Source organism: Centrocercus urophasianus, unplaced genomic scaffold, assembly GCF_019232065.1.
Source record: "Centrocercus urophasianus isolate 14NV4802_14NV808 unplaced genomic scaffold, USGS_Curo_1.0 seq_17, whole genome shotgun sequence".
Classification (NCBI taxonomy): Eukaryota; Metazoa; Chordata; class Aves; order Galliformes; family Phasianidae; genus Centrocercus; species Centrocercus urophasianus.
In genome coordinates this window covers 25,167,705-25,181,512 of record NW_024884722.1, presented here as the reverse complement: position 1 = coordinate 25,181,512, position 13,808 = coordinate 25,167,705, and the positions used below count along the sequence as shown (strand labels likewise).

The following is a 13,808-nucleotide window of genomic DNA, read 5'->3' as shown; positions in this document are numbered from 1 at the left end:
ATTCCTGCATTAAGGGCAGGGTTACGTGACTAAAACTACAGTTTTCCCATTTAAACAGAAAATACTCTCTAGAGCTAGGGATAGTTTTAACCTACCAGTATATAAATCTGCACGCTTGTACGTGTGACTAAATGAGTGTACGGTAACATAAAATACTTAAAAGTTGTATTAGTCCTCTCAAAAATCAATAGAGCCAAACAAATACTCATGTTCTTTGATGAACAGAATAAACTACCTAAATGATCCCATACATTAAAAGTCACTGTTCAGCCAAACCTAATTTTGTCTCCCATGTTCTTTTACTTGTAGTTCAGGTGTCAAGGGAGAAAGCTATTTCATTTTACAGAAAGTATTCATTTAACTATGTTTTTACTCACAAAATGCTCTGTATCACCATTTCCTAATTGCAAAATTACCCAAATATTTTTCTGCCTTGCTGGAAAACCTAACGATATGCTCTGATTAGCTATACGGCACCCTTCACCGTAATACCTCCACTGAATTACTGATCATGCACCTGACAACAGACAAATAGAGTAAAGAGAATTGTAAGCAATTCTGAAGTTCAATTTTCCTTTTTTCAAATAATTATTCTTGAACTTCTCTTCCAAATTATTAAACAAATATCACATCCTGATACAAACTAGCTTTCTTAAATTAGATTTCATGTGATCTTACAACTGATGACTGGGACATTACTTGATTGAGAGCTTAATTTCATGTTATAAACCTACACATGCCAACTGCTCATTTTAATCAGACAACATGGCATGAAATACAATGATCAAAACTACCCATGAAATAGATGTGAATTATCAAGCTTACTGACTTCCTTACAGCAAAAAAATATTTCTGTAATAAGTATAGAAGATACTGATTGGAACAGAAAAAAAAAAGAAACAAAATTATTTTAAGTTCCTACATGCCAGCAGGTTTATTGCTAAAGAAAAAGCTTTCCATTTAGCATACAGCCTCAATGTATTTATGTGAAAACTCTGCAAAAGTAAAGACTCACACAACTAGAAAAATTATAAGACATAAAAACCTTCCAAAAAAAATTAGTTTAAAATGTTTAATGCTTTTGTCATCTGACTTACTGTAATGTATTACTTTGGGAGACTCAATCTGGACTGTACACTCTCAAAAGTCACTTGCAAAGGCAGAAGTTATGAGATCCCAACATAGAACTGGATGCTATAACTTTTTTTTTTTTTTTTTTTTTTTTTTTTTAGAACAGTCACATCCATACTAATTCTGCTATTTGAAAAATGAAGAAGACACCAGGATCGAAATACACTGAACCTCCCGCCAAATTATCTTTTAAAATTTGTGTCCAATTGAAGGAAACTGATAAACTCCCATCAATGTACATCACGTGCATTAAAAATAAGTACACAAATGCGACCTTGAGGAATCAGAATCTAAAATACTGATTTTCATTCATAATATCAACAACAAAACACTGTGGAAGCATATCAAGGGCTTATAATTCATCATCTCCAAGAGAAATGTTTGGGTTTGTGGACATAACCCAGGCTATAGTAATTTTGCAGTCTCACTACATTATTTTAGGACTGCTGACCTCAGTCACATTCATGGTGAATTTGAGGCATTCAGTTTTAAAATAGAAGCCTAATTTTCTCTCTCATCAAATAATTATTTTCTGTTGCTTTTTACTGGTGTGGTTGGATTAATTAATCTTCATATAAATTATCAGTATTATCTTGTTTCAAGAAATCCTCTATCCTGCAGTTCAGAAAATGAAATATCTTTTTCTAAAAATGATAGTGCTGTGTCTTTGCTGAATACAAACCAGTTTCAAATATGTTCTTATTTTAACTATGCTAAGAAACACCCGAAGCTGAGATTTTCAAATTTTGCCTGTGTTCTATTAAAGAATGAAGAAATGCAATGTAAAACAAGGAAAGGAAAAGGAACTGCCTGAAGCAGTATTAATTTCTCTTCAGTCTAATCCAAACAATCTTTTTTTCCCACTACTCCATATGTCTGCTTTTGGCACTGACTACCTGCAGAGCAAAATGCTAAGAATTAAGTAGAAATTTAGCAAGACAAGTAAACAAAGAACAATAGCAACTGTAGCTCTGGCAGCTGCTATCAGGGAAGGTACTGTGCTGTGATTAAAATTCATCTCTTACTTGTAAGTGAAAGAGACGCAATCAGGAGGAGGATGTTGTCTAACTTGGAGGGAGTACAGGAAGTATTTCTTTATTCATACCTTCTAGAAAAATATCAAAAAACCACAGAGCTACTCCGGTTGATGATACTAGTTCTGAACTGTCAATTAGCTGAACATGACGGCATTCAACCCAATCATTTCACAAAGGCTTCTATACAAATGTAATTTTTTAAAATAAATTTCAAATGCTGCAACAGAGACATTTCTTGAATCAATGAAAAGATGAAGCCTACTTTCCTTATGGAAGAGACAGCATAATACAATGGAAGAGTTAACAGAGCTCATGATGAACGCCTGCATCACAAGGGTGTCTGAACTAAACGTAATATTGATGAAATGTGAAAGGAAATGGGATAGCTAGTTAGCTGCAAATACCATAATACAGTTGTCTTATTTTTCAAGGTTTCTCCTGAATGACCATGGGACACAGAAAAGATTTATTTACCATCATAAAACACAAGAGTTGGGTTGTAAGACTGTATACAAAGTTGGGACGGATTTTCTTCCACCAGAGAATTGACAAACAGCCAGTGCCAGATAGGATAAAAGCCATGTGTGTTCACATTCTGCGTGGCCATAAATTTTCATTCACATGGATGGCTGGGTCTGCCTGGCTGAAAGTACTACAAGCTTTTCAACTCTCCTTTCTAAGCTGGAACTTCCTAAACTTTCAGCACCATAAACAATTCTCAATGTATACAGAACTGATTGCTAGTCTTCTGCAATACACCAAAGCTGCAGATTTTGGTCCTCACCTTACATTAGTCTTAGGATAATGGGATGCAAAACATGAGGTGTGACTCTAGACCACGTTTCCCAATACCCTTCTCTGTTGCTTAATCTCCCACAAAAAGGAAGGACTAGACATAGACTCAGTGGTCCCATCAAGATATGTATTCCAACAATCAAAAATTAAGTGAATGATAATTCAGGTACTTTTAGAATGAAGCTAATATTGTTTTCCAAAGCACATTAGCAATATATGCTTCTAGAAAGTGTATATATACACACACACTTAGACATGTGCATGTCTACATACATATACTCTGCCAACATCTAAATGTGGTATGGCTTTTTGCACAGTTTTGAAAATCTGGACATATATGCTGTAATTATGTTCAGTATTTCTCTAACATAGAAGAAAGGTGTATTTACAAAATGTAGTGCCATAAAATCTGAAAACTGCAGTTTAGGTAAGTCCTTAAGTCTACTTTTTCTACTGGTTTCCCAGGAGGTTTACCTGTCTGCGAAGATCTCTAGTCTTCTTGCACATGCTGTCTATTGCAGTATTCAAAGCATCACTTCTTTCTTTCCTGTCAGTCTGTAATAAGCATGACAGAAAATAAAACAGTATTTATGCAGCAATTCTTTGTGTTCTCAGATCATTTGAGTATTTGGTAAATCATATGTGACATGTTTAAAGATTATTTTTTCCCTAATTTCAATGCAAGTATCCCTGATTTCTGAAAAATCCCACAGAAAGCTGATTTGTGACGCTGAACAAAATCCAACGAGTCAGAACAAGTTTTACTAACTGCATGTAGGAAAGAAACTAAACAACTTTATCTTCTGAATTGCTGTCATACAGTAATTTATAGGTCAGGATTACTAATGAAATAACATTAAAATAATTATTATCATTGATGCCAATCCATTATCACCATATTGCGAAAAATCACTTTTTCCACTCTACAAGCAATTCATAAATTCATATGTCCACAGGCTGTTTCATAGTGCTTTAACCCATAATCATTATTTTACTCCCACAAAGCAGAATGGGTGAGTTTCAAAACTTCCATGACTTTGCAGTGCAAAGGCAATAAACACTGCCAATGAAAATGGGCAATCTTTCCATTTATTAGCACATTCATTCTCAGTATCGATAGAAGATAGAGCTACTGAAATATTTCAGAGATCTTCAGGGAATCAGCTGTATACCTTCCATACAATCTTAACTTTCTATTTCTGTCTACAAGCAAAGCACTCATATCATTGTTAGCTATTTGAAAAGCATTTTGTTCTACTGCCCAGTATTTTTCGTGTATGATACTACCATAGTAGTTATCTTAAGTAGCCTTTTTTCCATGTTAGCATATACTGCTTGCTAAAATATATTATTTTTTTTTTTAAATATCAGCGAACAGAGCAATATGCTTAGCATTAAAACAGACTAGAGACACCCAGGACCTTTTACATTAAATGTTTAACATCATAAATGCCATTAAATGATTGGTACATTTTATATCAGCAAAGGTAACTACAACTTTTAAAAATTATTTCAAGATTCCTTATTAATACTTTGATGTTTTCCTACCACCTTCAGTTTCTGAAATCGCATATAATCTTCACAGGTAGAAAATCAAATACATATTTTGGAGGGAGAGATCATTATAGAAACGTGACTGTTTGTCAAACCAGCACTTGCCTAGGAACCAAAGTAAGTAACATTCTCGTAACAAGATTTGCAAGCTATTGTCAGCTTTGTTAACAAAATCAATCCTTATTAAAATGCTAGGAAAATAGGCCCAATAAAAGTTCTGTGGACATAAGTCAGCTCAATGTCTACCTATGTACTTTTTATGTGACAAAAGTTACAGCTCTGCATGGGCACATTCTTTGAAAGTTTTGTATTTGTAGTCTTTTTACCAATGATGACATAATGCATGTAAAAATACTGTGATATTTTACAAGTTCCCCTAGTAATGTGCAACTTCAATGGAGGTAACTGATGATACAATTGGCTCTAAGCAAATCTAAGTCACTGAGGCAGCTAATAGGAAAGTACATAACAAACAACAAAACCTAAATATACTGTAAAACATAGTTTCCAAACATGAAATATGGACAGTTCAAGAATGTGGTTAACTTCACAGCTTCATAAAGTCTTTCTTCCTTAAAGAAATATGAAGCTTCAAAACACATTCCTGTTCAGATAAATCATTATTTTAAAGATCGAACTATTTCAGAATTGCGTACAGCCTATGAGAGGGACATCTAACTACAAAGTCTGCTGAGAGAGTACACTTAAAGGTCAGTGACCTTGCATAGCATTGTCCAGCTTCTGTAAAATATCACTATCAGCCCCAAGTGCCTTTGAAGATGGAATTACTCCTTTCAGTTAAGCCTACTAAGCTCAACAGGTTTTCAGATACCTACACGACAGCAGACATTCAAGTTCTATATTTGCTGACCACATATTGTGCCTTTTAAAATCAACATATTTACTGTTTTAAAAGTCTGTGTTACAAACAAATGCACGTTGAAAGTGAAAATGTCCACACTATACACCACTCTCCAGTAATACAGCTAAAATGACTGCATTGGAAATATTCTGCATCTGCTTCTCAGTGTTCTTCTCATGACTGCTGTATTTAAAAATAAACAAGTCTTTTCTGAAGTAGCTCATTCTTCTAAAGGTGACTGAATAGAGGAAAAGGCTATGGAAATTCTAGACTCTAGGTTATGAAAATCATGCAAATGAACTAACTCCTTTATCTCAGTTTTCCTGTATGCAGCTACAGTTTTATTTTGTAAAATATACGTCACAATGACTATATGACTCCCTTGTGTAGATATTACAAGCAATATACAGCTCTTATTTCAATGCATTTTTAACTCAATACACGTTTTACAAACACAGAATCACATTATTAACACTTCCATAAATGAAAACAAACATTTTAATTAACACTGCATAGCCTGAAGATAAATGCTGAGTATTACCAACAATACAGGACTAATTTTTTCATACACTTGCAAACAACTTTAGGTGACTTAAAAATTATACATGATAAATACATTCCTGTCAGATTTTCATATAAAATAGCACACATCTAAATGCAGATGCTTAGCTGAAAAGAGCCTCCAGTGTTTTATAACAGCAGGTGGTCATGACATCATGATACTATAAGTCCTTCTTCACAAGATACACAGGTGAAAATGAATACATTTGCCTTGCCCACACAACCCTAAAGGACTCAAGAATTTATTGACAATGTAGTCTTTGGTAGGTACATGCCAACACTCCAGAGTATTAGCAAGTAAAAAAGTAGTTCTTCAGATTTCATACTATGTTGATTTCAAGAGATATTCTAAACAAAAGAATAACATTATTCTGATAAAGTTTCCAATTTCATTTTTCTTATACTTACCCAGTGCTACAAATGCACACCTAACAGTTGCACTATGTTTCCAGTCTGAGCGCTCATTAGAGGATTATACAGAAATTTGGTAAGTACCTAAATGACTATTCTCAAGTACTGAGTTTGATAGGTTTGAGCTAGATTTATAATAAGGATACAGCCATTCACAGGTACTAAAATAGTAAATAGTGTTACCATTTACTGTGTGACTTCAAGAACAACATCTCTTTCAGCCATAACCAAGAATTTTGTTACAGGGAACTGAAATGCTCTTATTGTTGGGACAAAAATTAATGAGAGCCATCTGTGTGAAATAGAGCCTGTTTATTTGAGTATGCACTGGTACTAAAGTTTTCACAAGTATTAACTTAAATCCTGCAAGGCAGGCAATATGTACACAGGCTGGAAGATCTCACCGAAAGCAGCACTGCAGAGAAGGACTTGGGGGTACTGTGGACAAGAAGCTCAACGCAAGCCAGAAGCATGCGCTTGTAACTCAGTACACCATCTGTATTCTGGGCTGCACCAAAGGAGGGATGGCAACAGTGAGGGAGGCGATTGTCCCCCTCTATTCTGCCTTTATAAGGCCCCATCTGGAGTGCAGGAAAGATGCGGAGCTGCTGGAGCGAGTCCAGAGGAGCCCCACTAAGATGCTCACAGGGCTGGAACACCTCTTCTATAAAGAGACATCAAAGGAGCTGGGCCTGTCCAGCCTAGAGGAGATGACTCATTGTGACCTTCCAGTACTTAAAGACACTTTTAAATAGGAAGGAGACTGAATACTTATATGGTCTGACTGTAACAGAACAAGGGGGAACGGCTTTAAACTAAAAGAGGGCAGATTTCAGTTAGATACTACAAAGAAATTCTTTAGTACGTAGACGGTGACGTTCTGAAACAGGTTGCCAAGAGAAGCTGGGGATGCCCCATTCCTGGAGGTATTATAGGTCAGGCCAGATGGGGCCCCGGACACACAGCAGATATTAGAGTGTACAGCGCTTATAAATGTTTCACATTTTGAATTCAAAGGTCACTGTGAAATCTACAGAAAAGCATAACAGTAATGAAAAAAGTATCTAGAAAAATAGTTTCACACTTCACTGTATATTCAAACAATGTTGTCTTTACAATGGAAAGTTACATCAATGGGTTTGTGCAAGTCCATAAATAATATCTGCTTCCATATTCATCTCATGAAAGTGCTGTTGGTTCAAATACTTTTCTGCAATACAACAAAGTTAGGAATATTTCAAGCATCTGTCTTAAAACAAACACACACGTAACCTTTGTAAATAACGATCCAAGTAAATCCTATTGCACAATGTCTTCCTTTATATTAAAAACATATGAACTAACAGAGAAAGGCAAAAAGGCTCATCCCCTTGATTAGTGTGCAAAATTAGGAGCAGAGTTTCAGCAATCAATACGTAAACAAAACTAATATCACTACTGACATTCTTTGCTGGACTAAAACAAAGTCCCTGTTACCTGAATGTCAAGTGCAGAGTTAAGAGATCTGAGAAGAATCAGGAGTGCTTGGCCGTGAACCAGTCCTTAGAAACAAAGTATTGGGCAGCCATATCAGAAGAACAGGACTACAGAAACATTCCCAGAATGGAAACAATCTAACACAGCACAGAAGGGTCATATCAGCGTTTGAATAACTTCTTTACAATTACTGTCAAAAGGAGGTCTGCGGGCAGATCTTACAGGATTGCCTCTGTTCTTGACACCTCCACCAGATGAACAAGCAACAGGAACCAAGCAATATGAACATCACTCCCAGCAGCAGCCTTCCTTCTCATGAATGCACTTGTCACTAGGCTGCCCCCATTCCTTACCCTTGCTCCCTGCGCTGCCAATGCCAGCAGTGACATTTGAACCGCAAAGAGCCAGAGACCTACCGCATTTTTACGCTTAAAGCACAAGGCCCTTTACACCGCTGTTTCTTAGGATACATTGAATTTTCTAATACCAGAACATGGAAATCAAGTTTCAGCTGTCTTCCTATCAGACCTCTTTGTACCCAAATACATCCACCTTCCCATATTAACAATTACTCTGTTGTTGTTCACCCCCACCCCCCCCACTCACACTGCTGTCGTTTCATTTCAGAGAGATAAAACCTTCACTGCCATTACTGTCTTGCAGTATAGTAGGAAAAAAAAGTTATCACGCAAGTTTCCAACTGCAATTTTCAAGTAAAAAACAAGATCCCTTGTTGAAACACATAATGACAAGCTATACAAAACTATGAGCTTCTCCAAAGCTATAGATCTCAGTGGACAATGTTATGCCATATTCAAATACAGAATGAAACCAGCTGGATTTGAAGAGTTTACAATTCTTATTTTCAAACATGTCTCACACTTTTAAACAACTTTTCAAAAAGGCCTCACATCTCTTGCCAGGAATAGTTTTTGTTGCAAGTAACCTCATTGAAACAATGGAACTACTTAAACATACAAACATGTTTTTTCTATTTTTTTTTTTTTAATTTTAAATTTAATCTGTAAATCTTTCAAGAATTCAGCAACAGCAGCATCTAATTAACACCGACTGAGAAATCTCTTTAGTGAACATCTTAGAGTTACTCAAGGAACCCTGTGACAAGACAGCAAAGAAAGAACTCGATGTTTTCAACATTTTAAAGAATAAAAATTATTTTGAAAAGCCAGAAGATTCCAGACTCCAGACCTTCTCACGAAGCACTTCAGAGTACATTTTTATTGAGTATCAAAAGGAGCCAAAAGGAAACTCATTTACAAGAATATTTATCACCTCTTTTTGTTCATACAGGCAATACGCACAAAAAAAAAACTATTTTAAGTTGAAAACACTATCTTTATTTGATAAGATTCCCTACACATTCCTATTAATAAAAATCTAGTGCACTTTTTCTACAGACACCCAACTCAAGGAAGCTAGTTTCTGTGAAAACAAGGTACTACATTAACAAAATAATAATAATTGCTTTAGATGACAAGGGCACAAAAAATCATATGTAATTGAGCAAATAAGGAATCTTCTATGTGAAATTCTTTCTCACTATAGATACCCTCTTCAGCATCTTCAATATGCAATTTTTTCTCTCTCCAGTTGTAATGCTCCCTATGGATCTAACGGTGTGAGATGCAAAGTGCTCTGGAAGAAATGAATCACCTCAACCTCTGCCAATATTGGATGGAGTATGGGGGGCTCTCCTCACTGTGTGAGTTTCCCTTTGTCAACCAGTTTACAAGAAAAATCCTGAATTTGAAGCCCTCTCTGCATAATTCCATCTTGCCATTCAGTTATAACTTGTTCTTAATACCAAAAAACAAATTTAATTCTAGATGAGCATGGATAATACAGCCTAAGGAAAAAAAAATAGAATTTATGACTCCTTAAATAATAAAAAGTATTGTAAAAATCATAATTAATCCTGTTTTCTCAGAAATAATGTTGTTGGTGGAAGATGAATCACATTGCACCTTAGTGTCAACTCAGTGAAATACTGGTGTGAGACACCCAAAGACAAGAAGAGCAGTCAAGTTGCTTCCAAGGACAGAGATGGATCCCTGGTTTCTGATTTGAGCATGAGCTCATAACTCCTCTCAAAAGGGGAATGTGAGCAAGCTGCAGGAGGGAGGGAAAACCTGTGCAGTTTTGTGTTTTCACTGTGTCTGATACACAGGGTCAGTATCTCATTATATCAGTTCTTCACATGCTTTTTAAAATTAAAATAGTAGAAAAATTTCAGTCCGATTCCAACGTGGTCACAAAATATCCTTATTTTCCTAATACTCATCTTGGATACAGTCACAAAATGAATGCATCACAAATGGTCTGTTGCAAAGCAATTAAAATGATTGCTTACTATTTCCAACGCAAAATCAAAACCCACACACAGTACTTCTTATTTCAAATGCAACAAATGCTTCATAAAGAAGTCATACAGCCAATGGTCCTTTCCTTCACGTTGTACTTCAGCTTTCAACTATTTGGGGAAATCATAACGAAATAAAAAATTTCTTCCACTTATTTTGATCAGATATTGCCTTATTCACTGATGATGCAAGTATAATTAGAAATAGAGTAATACTTATACCATCAAAGTGATAACAAGACACATACTGAAGGTTCATCTGCTTTTCATTAAGGAACAATTTTTCTAAGTCCCTGGTACAAACATTTTTGATCAAATATCCATCCACCATTCACCAAAATATTCTGGCAGCTTCAAAGCAGTGAAATTGGAAATTAGTCGGAGAAAAGCTCTTCCTACAGCAGCAATATAAGGCTTTTTCTATGATGAACTATCATATAAAGTCCTTAGAGATCATATGCTGTTATGAGAGGGAAGAAGGGGATGAAGGGGGAGGAGAATACAATAGAGTTGCTAAGACAGTCCTTCTCATCCAGATTGTTTAGAGCTTTTAGCCGCACTCTTAAATCAAAGTTACGGTCAAATCAAATGGGAAAATCTCCACCCTAAGCTACTGGAATTCTTCCATACGTGGAGATGCACTGAGTTCATAGAATCATAGAATCACCAAGGTTGGAAAAGACCTAAAAGATCATCCAGTCCAACCATTTGCCTATTACCAATAGCTCCCAAGAGTAGAGTTAGTACAGGTTCTGAAATACTATTTCTTCTGCAAAGCAAAAGCACATCTTGCATCTTTCAAGACAATAACAATAACAACAAAACCTTAGTTTGGTTGCAGATGTGATATTTTCATGCAGTATGTACCACATAGCTCCTAACTGACTTAAGATGATTAATAATATTTATATCAATCAGCAGGTTTTTTAGGAAATACACAGAATTTGAATGATTACAAAATAATTCCTGGTAACAAAGAAGTCTCACTTGTTATACCTCATAGCCCCTCTAGATCAACCAACAGCATCCATTACTTTCTCCTTATATTCACACTGCATCCAAATGTAACATGGCATCACTTAGAAGCCAGAACTATAAAACTGGGATTATTTTTTTTTTTTTAAACTACATCATCAGTGGTGAGTGGAGACAGGACAAGGGGAAACGGCCGGAAACTGCAGCATAGGAAGTTCTGCACAAACGTGCGCAAGAACTTCTTTACAGTGAGGTGACGGAGCACTGGAACAGGCTGCCCAGGGAGGTGGTGGAGTCTCCTTCTCTGGAGATGTTCAAGACCTGCCTGGATGCCTACCTGTGCAATCTGGTGTAGGGAACCTGCTTTGGCAGGGGGGTTGGACTCTATGATCTCTGGAGGTCCCTTCCAACCCCTACAATTCTGTGATTCTGTGATTTATGTTGACATACTTTTCTGAAATAATCCAAATGATCCTATTCACTACCAGTTACAGAATAGACACGAGTAATCTCTTTTAATGAAACACCAGCATTCTCTGTGATATTCTTATATCAGTGTGGATAGATAATGAAGACTAATTTCCCTCAGACTGCCTTGATCTGAAATTTCAGCTAGACACATAATCGTCAGCAAAGAGAATCCTACTTGTTGTTTCATTAAGAAAACAAATCCACTCATCTCACACACACACACACAATTCATACTCTATAGCATTTCCGTCAGATCCGCTTGAGACAAAGGTGGAACCATGGGAGAATTTGATCTGCAGGCTGAAACTATGAAAACATACACGTCAAAGACTTAAGCTCAACATCAGGCAAATATGAGGTGTTTCAGCTAGCATCAATGTTATGAATTTGGTTTTGTTTACATTCATACTTTAAAATAAAAGTTAAAGTGTCAGGCAGTCAATGGTTCAGTGTCCAGATGAACATCGATGACAAGTGGTGTTCCTCAGGGGTCAGTACTGGGACCTGTGCTCTTTAACACCTACATCAATAGCATCAACAGCAGGATCAAGTGCCCCCAGCAAGTTTGCGTATGACACCAAGTTGTGTGACATGGTCAACATGCCCAACAGACTGGATGCCATTCAGAGACCCAAGCAGTGGGTGCAGGAGAACCTCACGATGTTCAACAAATCCAAGATCTTGCACCAGAGTTGAGACGACATCCACTACCAATACAAGCTGGGATATGTAAGAATGAAGCAAAACTCTACCAAAAAAGCACCTGGGGGTCCTGGTGGATGGAAAGCTAGACATGAGCCAGCAATGTGCACTTGCAGCCCAGAAAGCCAACGATATCCTGGGCTGCATCTAAAGAAGAGTGGCCAGCGGGGCTAGGGAGATGATCCTGCCCCACTACTCTGTGCTGTGAGACCTCACCAGAAGCGCAGTGTCCAGATGCAGAGTCCTCAGTAGAGGAGAGACAGATCTATTGTAATAGGTCCAGAAGAGGGCCACAAAAATACTCAAAGGGATGGAACGCGTCTCCTATGAGGACAGGCTGAGAGAGCTGGAGCTATTCAGCCTGGAGAAGAGAAGGTTCTGGGGTGACCTGACAGCATCTTTTCAGTATCTAAAGGGGAGCTATATGAAAGAAGAGAACAGACTCTTCAGTAGAGTCAGCTGTGATAGGACAAGGAGAGAGAGAGAATTCCAAACTAGAAGGTCTAGTTTGGACATCATATAGAATTTTTTTAAGACAAGAGTAGTGAGGTACTGGAGCAAGGTGCCCAAAGGCGGTCGAAGTTCCCTCCTTGGAGCCATTCAAGACAGATTCAACCAGGCTCTGAGCAACCTGATCTAGCTGCAAAAGTTCCAGTTCATGGAAGGGGAATTGCACTAGATAACCTTTAAGGACTCCTTCCCACTCAAAAGATTCTATGATTGTATGAAATTCCAAATGAAGACAATAGAATCATAGAAACACCAACTTTGGAAAAGATCTCCAAGTTCATCTAGTTCCACTGTCTACCTACCACCAACACTTCCCCTCTAAGCCATGTCCCTTAGTACAACATCTAAATATTTCTTGAACACCCTCCAGGATGATGACTCAACCACTTTACTTGGCAGCCCATTCCAGTGCCTGACCATTCTTGAGGAAAATAAATTTTCTCTGATATCCAACCTGAACCTCCCCTGGCTCACCTTGAGGCCATTCCCTCTTATCCTGTTGCTAGTTACCTGGGACAAGAGGATGACTCCCACCTCACCACAACCTCCTTTCAGGGAGTTCAGTAGGTATAACTGCATGTAATTAGGTACTAAATGTATTAGTTAATCCCTGTGTAATCCAGAGAAACTAAAGTAATGTGATTTGTGAATCAAGGAGACTGGAAGAAATTTCAGAAAAATCAATGAATGAAAATAACAGCTTGTATGTAAGAGAAAGAGGCAACTGGCTTAAATCTACAAATTGTTCAACTGAACACTCATCAGATTCTCTACATACAGTGAATCTAGATTGTATGAATTCCTTTGTATGTTTTGTCTACATGGAGGACAACAAGATAAGAGGTATAGCAATACAAGATGTTTTAGGGATTGTAAGAGCAAACAATAGCTGATGAAATCACTTCACCAGTATTCAGTACTATCAGTCACTTCTGAATAAAAC

At 37.0% G+C, this 13,808-nt stretch overlaps 1 protein-coding gene across 2 annotated transcripts in view; it reads right to left on the bottom strand.

The window, feature by feature from the left end:
- Positions 1-13,808, bottom strand: part of CTNNA3 (catenin alpha 3) — a 408,816-nt gene that overhangs the window by 164,063 nt on the left and 230,945 nt on the right. For both annotated transcript variants that reach the window (XM_042817894.1, XM_042817895.1), the window contains exon 7: positions 3,438-3,518. In XM_042817894.1, the coding sequence (XP_042673828.1) occupies positions 3,438-3,518 (81 nt within the window). The remainder of the gene's footprint in view (positions 1-3,437; positions 3,519-13,808) is intronic.